Source organism: Rhagoletis pomonella, unplaced genomic scaffold (assembly GCF_013731165.1).
Source record: "Rhagoletis pomonella isolate Grant_MI unplaced genomic scaffold, Rhpom_1.0 Rhpom_scaffold_00008, whole genome shotgun sequence".
In the NCBI taxonomy this organism is placed as follows: domain Eukaryota; kingdom Metazoa; phylum Arthropoda; class Insecta; order Diptera; family Tephritidae; genus Rhagoletis; species Rhagoletis pomonella.
The window spans coordinates 14,758,138-14,775,017 of NW_023458562.1; the positions used below are offsets into that span (position 1 = coordinate 14,758,138).

At 36.6% G+C, this 16,880-nt stretch overlaps 1 protein-coding gene across 1 annotated transcript in view; it reads right to left on the reverse strand.

The window, feature by feature from the left end:
- The window catches only part of LOC118745086 (prominin-2), a 40,543-nt gene extending 33,529 nt beyond the window's left edge, over window positions 1-7,014 (reverse strand). Inside the window, exon 1 of the mRNA XM_036478624.1 lies at window positions 6,828-7,014. Coding sequence (XP_036334517.1) covers window positions 6,828-7,014 — 187 coding nt within the window. The remainder of the gene's footprint in view (window positions 1-6,827) is intronic.
- Between the last annotated feature and the right edge of the window lie 9,866 nt (window positions 7,015-16,880).

Consider the following 16,880-nt stretch of genomic DNA (forward strand, 5'->3'; position numbering starts at 1 on the left):
TCCTTAACGGCAGATATTTTTGCTTGAAAAACGCTACAGAAGTATGGAAGCCTAAATTTGATGTCGCGATATCCCGAGCTTGTGACAGAAAATGGCCCACCAACACTTCCACCAAGCTTCAAGTCAGCTGTGAGAAAGTTCATTGTTCCGTCCCTGCAGCCACTAAGCTCATACCAAGCATCTCTTTAGAGAAAGTGAGAAGAGATAGAGTTGGTTGGAGCTACTACGGAGACGACGTTACCCGTGAAAGAAATCGAAACTTTCAAGAATTGGAAAGTGACTATGCGATGGGCAAGTTAGATATATGGCTTCCCTGAGCCTGATTGGAGCTTGAGCTTCGGCAGGGCATTAAGCGAGAAAGGGGCCCAACTCCCTAAATAAAATCAGTTCCGTGTTACTGGAATTAACGGCGAGACCACTTGCGTCAGAGAATATAGGATGTACAGAAATATACCCCTCATTGAAAAAAGCGCAATAGGCTTCCTCTGTCCTCGCAAAATGGCTTCTCGGTCACGTGCTCGAGGCGAGTGCTGTTGGTAATTTTATTAATAAAATTTCTGTAACAAATGCATTTGGCTACTCGACTGCGTGGTCGAGTAAATTGAAAATTCAAACATTTGTGCAATGTATCTTTATCCTGAATGATCTGGCAATATGGTCTCTGACCTGGCCATTAATTTAAAACCAAACACACTCTGACCACTATATGATTGTGAGAAGGGCAGTCCCCAATACATTGTAAGCATGCTGAGCTTTTGATATGTACAGACCAAACAATCTCTGGAGCAACTGAGAGCTCTTACCGGTCTTCGGCTACTCTGACATTACGGGTTTGTACGCCCTTATCCGACAGAAGTTTCTACAAGGGATTGCCCGCAAGGAAAATGGTCACCAAGGAGGAGCTTTAGAGACTCCTAACTGTTGATAGTCTGGTATCCTTGCACGGGGATGGGTTTCCTCACAAGAATATGTCTGATTCTCAGTTGAAATGTTGCTTTTCCGGCTCTATAAAAGAGTGGTTAGGTTTAATAACAGGAAATATTCGGAGGAAGCTCAATGCGGTAATAGGACGGCTGAGGTATTAGTTGTCAGCCCAAGCTATAGATATTTGCGATGATGACTCAACAAGTGCAACAATGTATTGTCTTGGTAGCTTAGCACTTTTTCTTCACCAAATGAGGTCGAGGTATATTCAAATTAATGTGGAATTGTTCCAAAAGATTTACCGGTTATCGTATTAGCTTTTGCAAGGCAATGGACAAAAGACCAAGGTATGCTTGCCATCATAGCTCGGTCTCAGCATTTGGCAAACCAAGTCAGCTTATGCCACGATGAAGTTCTGAGTAAACATATGTACATACATATACACATGCTGCACTCCGGTTAAGAGAGAATGGGAATTGGTATTTCTGGGTCACTCCTGTATTCTGGAAAAATATAGCTTTCTTAAGGGCTATACAGACCGTTGTATTGACACTCTGATTTCGGATAGAAAGTTCGTCATGAAAATCTCAATCAGAGAAGAATAAGCGAGGAAAGCTGTTATACTCCACCCGGTAGTATAGTATTTTCACAGAGATGAGGTCTTAGCTTTAATGGAGGCTATAAACGAACTTCGTACCGATTAAAAAGGTAAAGAGGTGTTCATCCTTAGTTACAGCCAGGCAGGAATTAAAGCTGTGTGTGCTGGACTGTCGCCGATCTCTGAAAGAGTTGGATAAGCAGAACTGTCTAAACTTCATTTGGGTTCGCGGTCATAGAGACACAGAGGGTAACTGTATGGCGGAAGACCTTGCGAGGGGGGTGCGAGGGGGCTCGACCAAGCAGACTCTTCCGGGAAAAGAACGCACTGGTACGCCCTTCGCCTCTTGCAAGCTGCTTTTAAGCGAAATTATCTATGTTGGCGCGAGCAAGAGATGGATGCAAACTAGAATTTTTAGGCAAACTTGGCCTTAGTGGGATCGAAAAAGATCTTGAAGCTTATATTCACTAAAGAGAGAGGACATATCTCATACAGTTGGTGCTCTAACAGGCCACTGCCCTTACACGCAGCACGACTTGGAGTACCTTACCATAGATGCTGCAGAAGTTACCTTCTCAGTAACTGCCCCGAATTATCGAGAAGCAGATTGCGCTTGCTGGTGTCTCCTTTCTTTAGTAACCTTGAAAAATTGCCCGACGAGTTTCTTAAAGGATTCAAAAAGATTTGGCAAGGGAGAGTGAGAACTCTTGGTCGAGGTTAAAAATTGTCTTCGACTCGTGGCCTATGTGTGTTCGCGCCAGGTAGTGACAGTCACATATACCTACCCTACCATCTAAGTCTGCGCTAGTTAAAGAATGAAAAATCGAGCTACTTTCAATGAGTCAGTCATTGTCTACCTCTCTTCTCTAGGTTTCCTCGTAGGTTTACAGGTGGGACTCCATCCGCACGAACATACTTAGCTGGTAACGACAGAGTCGATACATTGGCCAATTGGTTGAATCTGTTGCGGTCAGACAAAAACCACTTGCATTTGCTAAATCAAGCAAGGAATAAATGGTTCGGATTCAAGAATTATAAGATAGCAAGCTTTGGCATTACCATAGCAGAAGAAGAGTAGTGGATTTGCCAAGCAGGACATGGGTAGCAGAGCTCAGGATTGTAGTAATTATGCTTCTAGAATAGGACTTTCCTTCAACAGCAAATTTCAGAAAATTCTACTTTACAAGTTCAATGACCAAAAATTTTCATTTCCCTTTAATAATTTCCTATACATTTCTATCCTTATGCAAACTTCTGCTGATATCTGTCTATTGGAGTAGTTACACGCATTGACTCTTAAATATAATATGTTAGTACTTTACATTCTGCACAGGCAGGAACTTGTCCCTACAACAATAAATGGTACTACAGATACTCAATAATTTTGGTAATAAAATGCCGCAACCGTATGTGGACAATTTATTGGCTGGCGTAAATGGGTGAGAAAATGAAAATAAGTGGGCATAGAAATCGAAAATACAAGTAAACAAACAAATAAATTCACGAATGTGCACACACGTACCTACATATGCATGCATATTCGTAGATGTGTGGGTGTTCTCTGTTTAACTACTGCAAATATTTTAGTATCACCTCTGCACATAATTTGGCTTTGCGTGTGGAAAATTCAAACAGCTCATTTGTTCGATTTGTCTACACACCTCTCTGCTGTTAAGTCATGCATACATACTTATACTATGGCAGACATGTTGCAGCACCCACATGACAGCTGTGCTTGAGTGCACTTAACTGGCGTCACTAAATTCTGAAATTAGACACGACTGTGCCGTTAAAATGCCCAATTGACTGTCGAGGATAATATATTTTAGACGCGACTTAATTCACCACATTCATACATACATACATACATACATGTAAAAGTATGTACGTGTGTCTATGTGTGTGTTTGTGTTGTTTATTTGTCCGTGTTATTGTCTGATGGTCAGTGATCTCGTTAGCGGATGGTCATTGCCTTTTGGTGATAAACATGAAACCTGAAAATAAGTGATAAACTTTAATATGTGCGCATGTATGCTTGAAGAACCGCTGGGTGATTTATAGGTGCTCCACTATTCAATTTAATACTAAACAAAGCTTATGCATTTTATATCTCTTTGGTAGGTTGAATTAGGTGTTCTTATAGCATCGCTAAACTGGTCAATGGAAGCTAAATGGCGATTGATTGGAATATCAGTTAGGCGTCATAGACTTGCTGTAGTCAAGCGATAAGTCCAGTGACATGAATTCCTACATTAGGCACATCCACTTACTCTGAAGATGCCAGCAACCTATAGCGAGTCAGTGAATTATCCAGCCACAAGAGGAACCACTTTACCCGTTGAGGATACCCAGTTCCGCTCTTATCTTATGATAGATCCATGGAGCAGTACAATGCTGTTATCGATAATATTTAGTACCGAAATCTATGCAAAAGCTCGTCTAAAAGTTATTGCACCTCAATATAAATATCTCGTTGCGAACCAGATCAAGATTACCAAGCCCTCTCTGACTATAGCCCTGGGTGTGAAGATACATAATTTAATCAAGAGAATTATGTAAAACAAAGAACCAAAATGAAGTGTTAAAGGTGAAAGATATGTGTGTGATGAGTGAAGCTTACCAAAATGAATTACGAACGGACGGACAGATTGACAAAAGTAGACCGAAGAGTAGACGAACGGGCATGACCGACAGTGGGCAAAAAGGATAACCGATATATCCAGTGAAGGGATGATGCTAAAAAAGGGACAAGGGGTCTGACGACGACAAGACGAGGGAAGAAAATGGTAATACGACGGGACGGAGACTGTTGGTTGGGTGAATGGGAGATACGAAGGATGTAGGGGTGGTGAATAATCTTGGATTTGTATGCGGTGGTGGCATTTGACAACTGACTTTTGACCATAAGGATACGATTCAGTGTTTTGTTGCTTTAGGTGATCTATCAAAACATATTTCAATCCGACAAGCTAACCTGAACTATACGCATGCGTACTCAGATAGAATACAGCGCTTACCCTGATTGCGGCATAACATTGTGAATCCAAGATATGACTTCTAGTAAAACCCTCATGTATCTCTGTATATATATGGGCGAAAATCATGGAGGGAGTTTGTTGCGTTAGAAATAAAAAATTTAAAAGTATTACCAAATATTTTTTTTTTCACTGAACAGGATTAGGCCGTCGTCAATTAAGTTTATGACTGGGCAGAGCACCAGTCTAAAATATATTATTAATACGTAATACTTAAGATGTACTCTGTTTGCTCGGCATACTCTGAAAACATTTCCGAAATGTCGATACCACCATTATCATATTTTATTTTTTGTATGTTAAAAATATATCTTTCTTCTTTGGCTCTGTACACACGCAAGCGATAACCTCATACGGCTCATCGTTCCATCGTCTGGGGTACTCGCCATCGCCAACGCGTAAAGGCCCATCAATCTTTCGCAAAATCTTTCTCTTGTCCTCGTTTACCGCCAGACCCATTGCTGCAACTACCTATCTTTATATTAAGCATACGATTTTATCCTTAAGCGTTCTCGAAATGACGCCGAATTGATGTGCGCTATACGCATTTGCAATTGGAACTGACCCCTTTTATTTAATTATTATTCTGCCAAAGAAATATACGGCAGTCACCTGACAAGTTCAGTGAAAACCGTTTTGAAGATTTGTGGTTTCGTCCACGAAATGAGAAATTTTCTTCCTTTAGCGCCCTCCCAAATGTCATTTTATTCAGACTTTCCAAAAAAGTTGTCAAAACGACCCTTTCTTGGGAGAGTTAATGGGTTAATATTAGTATCGTTCTGAAAAGAATCGACAGTACCCGATTTTTAAAAGTATCGATACTGAGCACTCCAAAGTATTCAGTACTCTCAAATAATTCGAAAGTACTCTGAACTTGAAAGAAAGAATGAATTTACTCAAAAATACCCTGTTCCAATCATCACTTTGATACATCGATTCAAAGTACTCAGTATCATGTGTCGAAAAAATACTTAAAAGTGCTGAGTTCTATTTACATTTACCGTTATTCCGAAATGTTTGTACTAAGTTTCAATAATTTTTAAGTACAATACCTGTACCCAGTACAGTTAGCCATCAATTTGAAATGTTACTCTCAAAAATAGCCGATCCTTACAAGTATCGATGCCAAAGAACTCGATCCTCAAAAGAACTCGATACTTTCCAACACTAGTTAAAATGTTATACAAAATTATTTTTGTGAAATTTTACTATATACACCTAAACTACATATTTCACTCTGATATGAATTCTAACACTTTCTCCCACTTATTCTAACAACACTCAGGCAAGAAATTACAGATACCGCAAGGGAGCCCACAAACAAAATGGAAGGACAAAGTGCAGATGTTTTCGTCTGCACTCGAGATGAACTGCCGAAAATTCGCAAAAGAGAGAGGAAATTGGTGACGTTTTTTGGTCACGGTCCAAGCCGATAAATTGTTATAGTGCGCAATAAGAAGATGATGACTAGCGAACACCAGACAGCTACAAAGAAAATGATCTGTACTATCCCCGTTAATCAAACAGTAAATGGTTCCTATAATTTGTGTTCCTGCCAGGATTCGTAACTCATTATTTCTACGTGGTTATTTTGCAGTCGTCAGCAACTCATCGCCGGTTCCAATGATACCTATTCATATGACACATAATGTACCTGATCTCTGATTGACTAAACCCTATGAATGGCTCTCAACCAATTGGATGCCTCAAAGACTGACAAATCGCTAATGCGTCAAATGCCTTTCTTAAAGAGACGATTTGGCTAAGTATATGGAGAATTTCAATTCCCTGCACGTATAATCCTTGATTTTAAGGTTTCAAGAAGCTTACAATACTTTTGGATTTTCAATTCTTTCGACTTATTTATTTTAATACATATTTTACATATTTTAAGGTATATACTATATTATAAATATTGCGCTGATACCTGTTATAAGACACTCAGGCCAATATTCAAGTCCCCAACGATACGTAAAGTACATTCCTTTTAGTTGGTTTTAATAGATTGGTGACGTCATAAAATATCTCATGACGCCCATATTCACTCATATTTATCTCTACACTATGTAACTTACCGGTGCTATAAAACACATGTACACAAGCTTACAAGCGCACACGACCTACATACATACATATAAATATGCATATTAAACGCTTACTCACACACACATTTCCTATCCAATACACATTTTCATTCGCATTTGCTCACCATCAAAATTTCGCTTTTCCTTAGCACACATTCACACATACATACAAATACTAACACTTACCGAGTGGCAGTTCCGCTGGTGTGATAAGTGATAAAAATTCACTGACATAGGTAAAAGCGACCGGACCCGGTGTGATATCCATGCCCGGTATGCTGTATGTAAAATATGTAGATGTTGCTGGTGTTGTTGTTGCGGGTGGCAGTGTTATGTTGCTATGCATGTTGTTGCTAAAGTTATGGAGATCCATGTTGGCTAGCTGGGCAGCCGGCTGGCTGGCTGTTTGCGATGGACAGCAATTCGAAAGAGGCGAAGTCTCGCTGCTGGAGTGAAGCACTTGGCGTTCACTTGTTTAAGTGAACAACTTGGTCAAAATGTATACTTATATTTTTGGTTGTTGTTGCATGAATGCTTGTTATATCCAACCGTATATATACATACATAGGTATGCACGATATTTTAACACTTATTTGCTTACGAGTTTATTCTTTTTCTACTTCCACTTTTGTATTGTCACTCACATGCTGGACTGTACTCTCTATGGTGAGCTTGTTCTCAACACGCTGTTGTGAATTTATCTTTATGCATGTTGCAGTTGCTTGAATGAATATCTCCTAAGTGCTTATATGAGGACAATCTGTATGGGAAAAACGTAAAATAAATTGAATTTGACTGGACACGTCGTGAATAAAATAACCATTAAGTGAGCATGGAGAGTGGCTCCACCTCACATATATGTATGAAAAATTATGGAGTGGTAAGTGCACCGCATATATGTATATGTATTGTTTGGTGAGAGTGAGTTATCATGAATAAGGATAGGATGGAAATGGTCGCACTGCGTGGTTGAGAGGGGAGCTGGAACATTTTACTGAAAGGTGACAAGAAAAAAAAAAAAAAAAACGAAAAATGAGGGGTTGTAGGAGCGAGTATTTTTATTTTAAAAGTGAAACCCACCCCGAAATCTCGAAGTTGCGAAATTCACCAATCCTCTGGATACAAATGTCATGCATTTTTTCATCCAAAAGTGCGTGAAATAGATAGATGTGACTTAATTGTGAACACTTTTAATGCACATAAGCATTTTGTTTTAAGTAATTTGCTATTTTTGTTAATTTTACCACTCGTTGCAATTGAACACAGATTTTAGTGCTGCCAGACGATGAAAATAAATGTTAAAAAAGATAAGCAAAAACTATACATGTAGACAACCTAAGAAAATAAGAAGTGCAACGAATATGGAAATAAGTAAATTAAAAAAAAAAATTCTGTGTACATGTTGGAAAACGGTGATTTTTTATTCCAAACTTTCACTAAGTGTATGTTAAAATATTGTTTTATGGTAAAAAAAAGCGCGCCAGACGAAAATTTTTACTAAAAAGGCTCGCGAATTTTATTCCAAATCTTCATTTTTTAATATTATTTATAATTAAAAAAAGCGCCACGGTCGATGTGAAAATTTGTTATAAAAAATATCGTTATAAAGAATCGCGCAATTTGTTCCAAATTATCGTTCATCAAAAAAATAGGACCGCACGCGAAATTCTTTTTTATTAAAATTGCGCAATCTTTTTCCAGATTTTCACCTGTTTTGAATATAGTGAAAGCTCTCATTAACGGACGCTCTAATAAGCGGACATCTCCTATAAGTAGACACATTCTTGTGAACGAACAATTTTTCTTTTTTTCCATAGAAAATGCTCTCCTCTACAAGGACATTTCGATAAACGGAAGCGAACTTCTAATAAGCGGACAATTTTATTTTTTCAGTCTGATGTTGACTCTTGCGCATGCACCTATGTATGTACATATATGTACAAAAGTAAATACATCCATATTCAAAGAGGTTTACTTTTCTAGAAAAAATGTTACCTTTTCATTGCCCTCTTCTTGTTGCTTGAGCGAAGCGGGAAATCAGGTTTGTCGGTAGACAAGAAAACGCAATTAATTTGAATTTATTTTGGATGCATTCTGTTTTTGTCTGCTGGAGAATAAAATGTATTTTAATTTAGAAACACGCAGTTTCATTTTTTTTAAATTTAAATTTAAATATTATTTTTTAAGAAATTTCCATAAGCGGACGTCTTTCATAAGCGGACAAAAAGTAAGTGACAATCGGTACGCTTATGGGAGGTTTCACTGTATTATTTGTTAGAACAAACGCCGCAGGTGAAAATTTGTATTAAAAATAGTGCGATTTGTTTTTTAAAGTTTTGACATTTTTAATTAATTTATTATTTAATTTATTTATTATAAAAAAATGTATTTATTATAAAAATACGGTCATTGAATTTACCAATCGTTGTTGGTCCCAACAAAAAAGTTTTTGGAGGGCAATAAGCGGGTAACGCCACAACGCTAACAGTAGTTTTTCATCTGACCCTCTTTACGTAAAGATGCATCGTTAGCAGGGGCAACAGCATAACAAGTGGTCACATGACCGTGATCTATACGAATCAAACAAGCTTGGGCTTTAAGCTCTGCCATCAAAGTTATTTTTTCGGTACTTTTTGGCACCGCGAGGATTTTTGTCATTTCGGGTTTTTTTTTGACTAATATTGTTTTCAGCATTAATTTGTGATTTTTACAACATTTTTGGGGTGATAAATTTTTCGGGATATTTTGGGACTTACTAGGACTGTTTAGGGGCAAAGATTTCAGAATTCTTTTTGGGTTCTTTCGGAATATTTTGTTGGAATGTTTCGGTCTTTTACGATAGTTTTCGGAACCATTCGGTTTTACTTCAGAGTTTTCCGGAACTTATCCAGAATTTTCGGGACCATGTGAGATTTCTGCAGAATGATTTTCGGTATTTTTCTGAAAATTTCGGAGTAAGTTATTTTTCACGGCATTTCGGCACCTTTTGGGCCTTATTAAAGGTTGAGGGGCAAAAATTTCTGATTTTTTGTATCTTTTTGGAATTTTTGGTACCTTACCATAGTTTTCGATACCATTTGGGATTTTTCGGAGTTTTACGGAACTTATCGATGATTTTCGGGACTTTGTGGGTTTATTGGTGTTTATTCGAGTTTTGTTCGCGATTAAAAAAAATGTTTGCGGTGATTAATTTTTCGAGATGGGACTTATTCAGGCCTTTTTGGGCAAAGATTACAGATTTTTTTGTGTCTTTTCGTAATATTTCGTTGGGACTTTTCAGTATCTTATGATAGTTTTTGGTACGATTCGGGGATTTTCGGAATTTTCGGGAATTTGTGAGATTTATGAAGAATTATTTTTGATATTTTTCCAAAATTTTAGGGGTAATATATTTTTCGGGACATTTCGGGATTTTTTTGTGGAGTTATTAAAGCTTTTGCGGGCAAAGATTTCTGAATTTTTGTGTGGCTTTTTAGAATATTTTTGGGACTTTTCGGTATCGATTTGTAGTTTTTCGTTTTTTTCGGGACTTTGTGAGATTCCAACTCTTTGTATTTTTCGAGATTTTCCAGAAGGGTTTCGAGACCTATTTGGACTTTTTCAGAACTTTGGCAGATTTCCTCGGGCATGTTCGATATTTTTCTGGGACTTTCAGTTTCAAAGGTGCACTCAAATTTAATTTTTCTTTTTACGAATGCCTACGAAAAATTCGGCAAATTTTGATTTTGGATTTTGTCCTAAAGAAATAAGTTGCTTTCAAGCGCAATAAATGTCGTATTTTTTAGAAATATGTATACAGTTTTTTATTGCATATTTTTAGACGTAATGGTTATTTGTTTAAAAATGCCCGCTGATCAATATTCAATATATAGAGACTTTTGCAATCGCATTGCTTTATTCACTAACAACTTGTTTCTTACCTTCAACCCCAATCCCATGGTGTGTTCTTTGTATGTGCTATTTTTCAGGCCATTATACACTGTTGCAGTGTATGTCAAACAAAACTGACAGTAATAGCGGCTAGAATAGTAAAATACTCGCAAAATTATGTAAAATCAACATCATAATATTAGCTAGAAATTTAGCATAAATAACATTGCATAATTTATGATTTTAAACTTTCGATTCACAACATTGCAGCCGAAATTTCAGTGAAATTAAGCTTTGCTTTTAAAAAAATGAAAAGCATCGTTGAAATATGTCAACTAGAAACATATTTTGTTGATCAATAAACTGGATATACTATAATACCTAAATATGTACAATGAATTGCATATTTTAGGACTTTTGTTGTACAGTTAACAAGAGAATAAATTTTATTGTGCTTACGATTTTAATTTAAATGCGGTTATTTTTTGAACATTCAGCAACATAACACAATTTTCAGATTTAAATATTTTGCCACAGCAAATCAACCACCAATGAATGCAGCCATATTTGTGCAAGTTTTGTTTTATTTTCAAATATGTACACAAATATGCAGGTGAACAGGTGAAATGATATGGAAAATGATTGAACAAATGTGGAGACCATGAAATCGGATACCCAGAAAGCTAATACGAAGCTAGCACTTATTGTATGTATTTAGGTGCTTATGAGGTCAGTTGGTTGAGTAGCTAAATATTTCTTTGCACACACATTTTTTGTGTCAAATATTTAATTGCTAATATTTTATGGTTGATTTTGGCATATGCAATCACACGTGAAAATAGAGGGCATGTAATGAATGTGACAAATCTGCACTTGTCAAAAATCTGGAAATGTATGTATTTGTTGTTCATAACTGTAAGCATGTTGCATTGATAGATTTATTAAAATATGAGTATTATTAGCAGAGAACGAGTTTTTATGGAATTTTAAAAACTATGTATAAAAAATACAAAATAAAACAGGGAAATGGCGGAAAAGATAATGGCTTTAGACTTTGTATGAACCTCGTCCCTTACCGATTGCACGTCGAGAAAGCTAGCTTCATTGGGAATCTATGTAAACGACGTCAACCCCTCAAATTAGAAGCCTTCCTCCTGCCTGCTCAGTTAGTTTGAAGGGTCAGGTTGAGTCTAGAATCACTATAGAACAAACAATAGACAAAAACGAGCTGTTGGACTAAGCCGAGGGGGTCATGTCATTCACTTGTGAGAGGTCTGACCACTAAAAGACAGCGGTCAGCGTACTACAACGCCAATAAACCTAAGAACTACAAAGAACTTACCTAGGCAAATGTGATGGCAGACAACTAGGGGACCATCCTTGTAGGTCTCCGAAAAATATTTAAAGATATTCTTAACAGGCATTCTGGTTCCACAGACGTGGTCAAGAACGTTAGGGTAAGGTAAGGCTTCTGAAATCGTGCTTATTCTCTCGGCTGTGGAATTTCACGATAAACTGTGTGTTGGAAAATTGAAATGCAGGCCTAAAAACGTTATGGAAAAATGAAGGCGCAAAAGATTTGGTTGGTTGGCAAAAATAGAGAAAAAGGAATAGAGGCTTTCTAGTAGCTCGTTTCTGTAACTCTTCTCTACCGATTATTTCTCTACTGGCGTCATTCTCTACTACTTATATGGGTATAACTCACAAAATCGAGAAGCTATTTTTCTTGACAAAATACACTCAGAGGTATGGTCATTGCCTGTCGAGAGGTGGGCGCTTTTAGAAGACACTTTTTTATGTTTTATTGTTTGATGTTGGTGGGAAGCTTCGCTCGAACACAGTCCCTGCGGAATGATAGTGCACATTGATAGCCACTACACCACAGTGGCTACCTGATACATAAGAAAAGTAAATTCAAACAATTCAACTTTGTCGGACACCTTGAAATCTTAAAGGGAAAGAAATCATCTTGGCCAAATTCATCACATCCTCAGCTTTACGAAGAGGTAGTACAAAAACATAACTCCTGCACCTAAATATTGGAGTAGGAATCCAACATGACCTCACGGTGACACATAAAAATTGTATACTGAATCCAAAACACCTTACGGTATAGGTGCGCGTGTTGTGTGACCGCGATTCCGCACGTCTTTTCCTTTAAGCAAGGACGCAACAATATTCCAGGCTGGTAAAATCTTGGCATAATTGAAAGCGTCCACGTCTTATTAAACAGGAAGTATGCCTGGAAAAAAGATCTCTATATTTTTAAACCATTAATCTATTCTGAGAGCTCAGAGAGCTACCTACATATACCAGCGTGCGAAGTAAATTTTAAACCTAAAAGATCAATGTAAATAGTATTCGCGAAACTAGGGGCAAAAAAGTTTTTCTCTCTGACTCTGACGTTAGGATTTTTCTTAAAAGGAATTTGAAATTTAAAAAATGTGATTATTTCATGAAATTATTAAAAAAACGCGGTGCAATATGGAATAACAATATTGGTATCACATTGAAGAGACAATTTTTTGGAATTAAAAAAGTCTAAATTTTTTGGTACGTAAGGACGACGAGGTACTGAAAAAGTACTTTTAAAATGTTATCCTTGAATATACTTGAAAATTTCGAATATGCATTTTTGAAAAAATTTTATATTAAGAACTAACCCTGCAAAAAATTGTGCGACTAATCTCTAAAGAGAGTATTCCGAGATTACTCTCAATCGGGTACGATTGGGCATTAATTAGTCGCAACTAGTCTCATACGGGTAATAATGGAGGTCAATTAGTCTCGACTCATCCCTTATGGGTATAATTGGAGATCATTTAGTCCCCAACTCATCTCTAACGGGTACTATTAACGATTTAATGATATGTACGCACTTAGTCAATGAAATTTTATGTGCGGCGTTGGCACACAGAGAGAGTACTCGTCTAACCAAACTGAGCAACCCGGTTCGAATCTCAGCTGGCGCAAATTTTTATTTTTATTTTTTAAAAGTGACTAGTCGCTTTTTATACCCTTTCGGGTATAAAGGTGAACAATTAGTCTCTTCATAGGACATGCTCGAACAAAAGCGAACAGTTCATTCCATATAAAGAGATCAAAAGTGGTATTAGTCGCATGTTCCTTTGCGATTGCTCCCGGAGCCATCCCGGATAAGTCCCATTTTTTGCAGGGAATATACACACAGCAACATCATCGAATTTCGCTCTTCTAACTTTATTAGCTTAAAAAATAAAGTAAACGATTTAAATTAAATTAAACAAAAAATATATTAAAAGAAAATCTTCAATACCTATTCATCCTTGTGAACTAAAAAAATTATTTTATTTATTTTTTATTCTACATATTACTAATATGTTCTACTAAAATCTGTGAAAAACGTAGTTTCGAAGAAAGTGGTGGCAAATGCCCTTGTGCACTAGGGTAACGATCTATTGCTCATTGCACTGAATTTTCTTACATAATATTTTGAATTAAGCATATTTTGAAATGTAAAAATTTTACGCAATTTCGTACTAGTGGGTTTTTGGGGTAGCTAATTATGAATCCGCTGCCGGAATTGCAAAATTTAAAATAGCTTATCCAATTTGACGTCTGATCATGTGAAAAATTTGAGTTTTTCACAGGAATCGAGAACATAAAGTGCGATCGAAACTAAATGTCGCTCTCAAATTAAAATGAGAACAAAACTATAGAGAACGTTCTCAGTGGGAGTTATATGCGAACAAAATCCTGTGTAAAGATTCCAAACAGAACAAAATGCGAACAGTACTTTCGGCAATATTTCTAAGAGCACAAATGAGAACAAAAGTTTCCGCAACTTCTTGGAAAATAACTAAATGCGAACAAAAGTCTAAGGTACTTTCTCTCGACGTACAATTTGGGAACTAAAGTCTCAGGAACTTTCTGACAAAGAACGAAACGGAAAAAATCTTCTCTGAACTATGCGCGCAAAATGGAAGCCATAATAAAATGTTTCACATAGCGTTCATTAATTTGAAATGTTTGAATATTAAAACTAATCAAAATTAAGCTGAAAGATAATTATGTAGATTAAGTCAACAAAATACTTAAGGCACTGATTTTTCTTGCACGAAAAATGAAAAATTGTTCCATAAATAGACTGTTAACCCAATTGATAAACGATCTCGAATACAAACAATAGTGGTTTTCACTGAAACGATTTTTCATCCTAACACGCAGTCTCCCCTCTCATTTTTAACGTTAATTTCCCAAACCTCTTGTTCTCGTATTTTTCTCTAGCAGAACGTTCCCCAGCCTTTTGTTCTTATCTGAACCTCATTGAAAACATCCTCCATACTTTCGTTCTCATTGGAAACGTTCCCGAAGGTTTCGTTCTCACTCTATTCTTCTTGATAACCTTCCCTAGAGTTTTGTTCGCATTTTCTTCTTTACGAAAACGTTCCCAAGCCATTTGTTCTCATTTTGTTCCCGTTCAAACTGCTCTCAATACTTTTGTTCGCGTTTGGTTCTTTTGTGGGAATGTTCTTGAAATTACATTTTGTTCTCATGCAGAACTAAACCAAAAATGGAACGCGTTCTTGGTCATTGGCTTTTCCACGTTCCAAAAATTTGTAATTATCAGAAATTTTAATAAATAAAAACAAAAGTGCGAAAACATCAAATATTTAGGAAACCGTCTCAAAATTCTTTATTAAAGTTAAAAATACACTCCGTGTCATAGTAAAAAGAGCACCACATATTGATAAGTTTTAACAAATTATCTATTTTTATTTATTTTTTTTTAACTATTGAGTTATATTTTTAAGCCATAGTTTATTCTCGAACTTAACGTTGATTTTTGAATTTTTTTTTGGTTTACAGTGTCAGTAATTTTCTTCAACATGAGCAACACCTACAACAAATAAGGATGGCAATGAGAAAGCGGAGCTTAAAGATAAATACGGGGCAGAGACCATATCAAAAATTATATATCTTTACATTTGCCGATAAAATATATTAACTACCTTTTTTCAAATTAAAAGTTTAACCCACATCGAAATCACTCACATCACATTTACCCATTTATTTTACTTAATTCCACCGATTTCCGAGAGCAAATCTAAGTAAATGCACTTAGCGAACAAATTGCATCCTTCCAAGGCACTTAGGCTTCTTTAATGGCTCCATTTAGTATGTACGAGCGAATTTCCCTTGTAAAAAAAGTAAAAAAACAAAGAAAGATAAAAAAAAATCAAAAAATAAAAAGAAGTAAACCACCGCAGCACCACACAGCAGTCTTCAGCGCCTTGAAATATGCACTCATGCATTGCGATTTCGTTAGGCGCGCACTGAGCAGACGTTCAACTGAAAGTACGCACACACGTGTACAAAAGCGAATATACATATATACGCACGTATGTGTGTTGATAAATTTGCTGGTGTGTGGAAAAGTGTGCGCGCACGATTTCAATGAAATTTTAATGACCCACTTACGAGCGTAAAAATACTATTTATTGGTTTGTGCTATTTTTTGCAAAGCTTTGTTTTTTTTTATTGTTGCGACTTTGCTGCCCAAAGGCATAGACATAGACACTGACGCTAAAAAGTAAAGCAGATAGAAGAAAACTTAAACAACAAAGCAAATTTTAAAATACATATACACTTTTGCATACAATAATGTTAGTGTGTTGCTAAGCTTGTGCACTCGTTGTGGCTGTTGGTGAACGTTGTGCATACCGCGCTGCTATGGCTTCCAAGCGGCGCTTGAGGCTAGTGCTGAAAAATTAGTTACAAAAACAAGATAGAGTCGAAAGACAATGCTTCAAGCTTGATACCACTCTATGCGTATGTATGTTTTTACATACACATGTATATAGTGTATTTGTGTACCTAAGTATGTTCACATTAAGTTTCGCTTGTATGCATACGAAAGTGAAAGGCGTTACCTTCCGCAAGGCAAAATAAAAGCATTGCAGGAAAAGACGTTCGCAGCGCAGTGCATGCGAAAAAAAAAATGTTTCCACTTCAGTAGCCAAAAAATTGTATTATAAGAAGAGTGAACCAACAAAAAAAAAAAACGTTTGAAAGTAAAAGTGGCAGCACAAGACGCCGAAAACAATATAATGAAATTAGTGAACGAAATAAGCAGAAACTAATTCAAGGCGAATTTCAAGGATGGTAGCGCCAAAAGCGGCGTGTGTGCCAAGAACAAGAATATATACGACTTTAAGGCGCCAAATGCAACAATTTGTGTAATCGGTGGAGAATTTAAAATATTGAAACTGCAAGGAATATAAATTGTGTGGAAATAAATTTTATCAGAAATTACAATAAAGCCATCAATCAACGGATATCGTAATGCCTATTAAGTAAATTTTCTAGCACCTTTTCTTAGCATTTTTT